The 704-nt window shown below is 38.5% G+C and overlaps 1 protein-coding gene across 2 annotated transcripts in view; it reads right to left on the bottom strand.

Annotated features, from left to right (window-relative positions):
• The window catches only part of LOC106867700 (uncharacterized protein ZK1073.1), a 112,460-nt gene that overhangs the window by 30,770 nt on the left and 80,986 nt on the right, over positions 1-704 (bottom strand). For both annotated transcript variants that reach the window (XM_014912655.2, XM_014912658.2), the window contains exon 8: positions 102-179. In XM_014912655.2, coding sequence (XP_014768141.1) covers positions 102-179 — 78 coding nt within the window. The remainder of the gene's footprint in view (positions 1-101; positions 180-704) is intronic.

Raw genomic sequence — 704 nt, 5'->3', positions numbered from 1 at the left:
ATGATGGAAATTTTAAGAATAACCGAAGAAGAACGACAAAGTCAAAAAGTATGTGGTCCAACCTCCCTTGCGAAAATAAAAGCCAACCATTTATCACTTACCGAACCAAATCGATGCAGCACCAGATAGCTCTCGGCAGTGGGGTTCATTCCAATATGTTGCAGTTTCCAGTTCATAGCCTGTTGTAAAACACACACAAAAGAAAACAAACAATTATGGCTTACATGTGGAAAATTCTACATCTGCATAGACATAATCATACATATATATATATATATATATATATATATATATATGCACACACTAATTTTGAACAGTGATAAGGAGTGCTCAGCACCACATTGGTGGATAAATATTCTTCATTTGTGGGTTAGCAAGTCTACTAATGGTTTCATGTGAAGAAATCTTTACAATTGTTCAAGCGACTTCCATGTGACATGCTTGAACACTTGTGAAAACCTCTACATGAAAGCATTGGTAGCCTTGTTAACCCATATAACCCACAAATAAATTATAAATAAACAGATAAATATATATGTATGTATATATGGACTGGCTCCTGTGCAGGTGGCACATAAAATACACCAATTCGAGCATGGCCATTGCCAGTACCGCCTGACTGGCCTTCGTGCCAGTGGCACGTAAAAGCACCCACTACACTCTCGGAGTGGTTGGCGTTAGGAAGGGCATCCAGCTGTAGAAAC

The sequence above is a fragment of the Octopus bimaculoides genome, chromosome 14 (assembly GCF_001194135.2).
Source record: "Octopus bimaculoides isolate UCB-OBI-ISO-001 chromosome 14, ASM119413v2, whole genome shotgun sequence".
NCBI lineage: Eukaryota > Metazoa > Mollusca > Cephalopoda > Octopoda > Octopodidae > Octopus > Octopus bimaculoides.
This window is presented reverse-complemented; position numbering and strand designations above follow the sequence as displayed.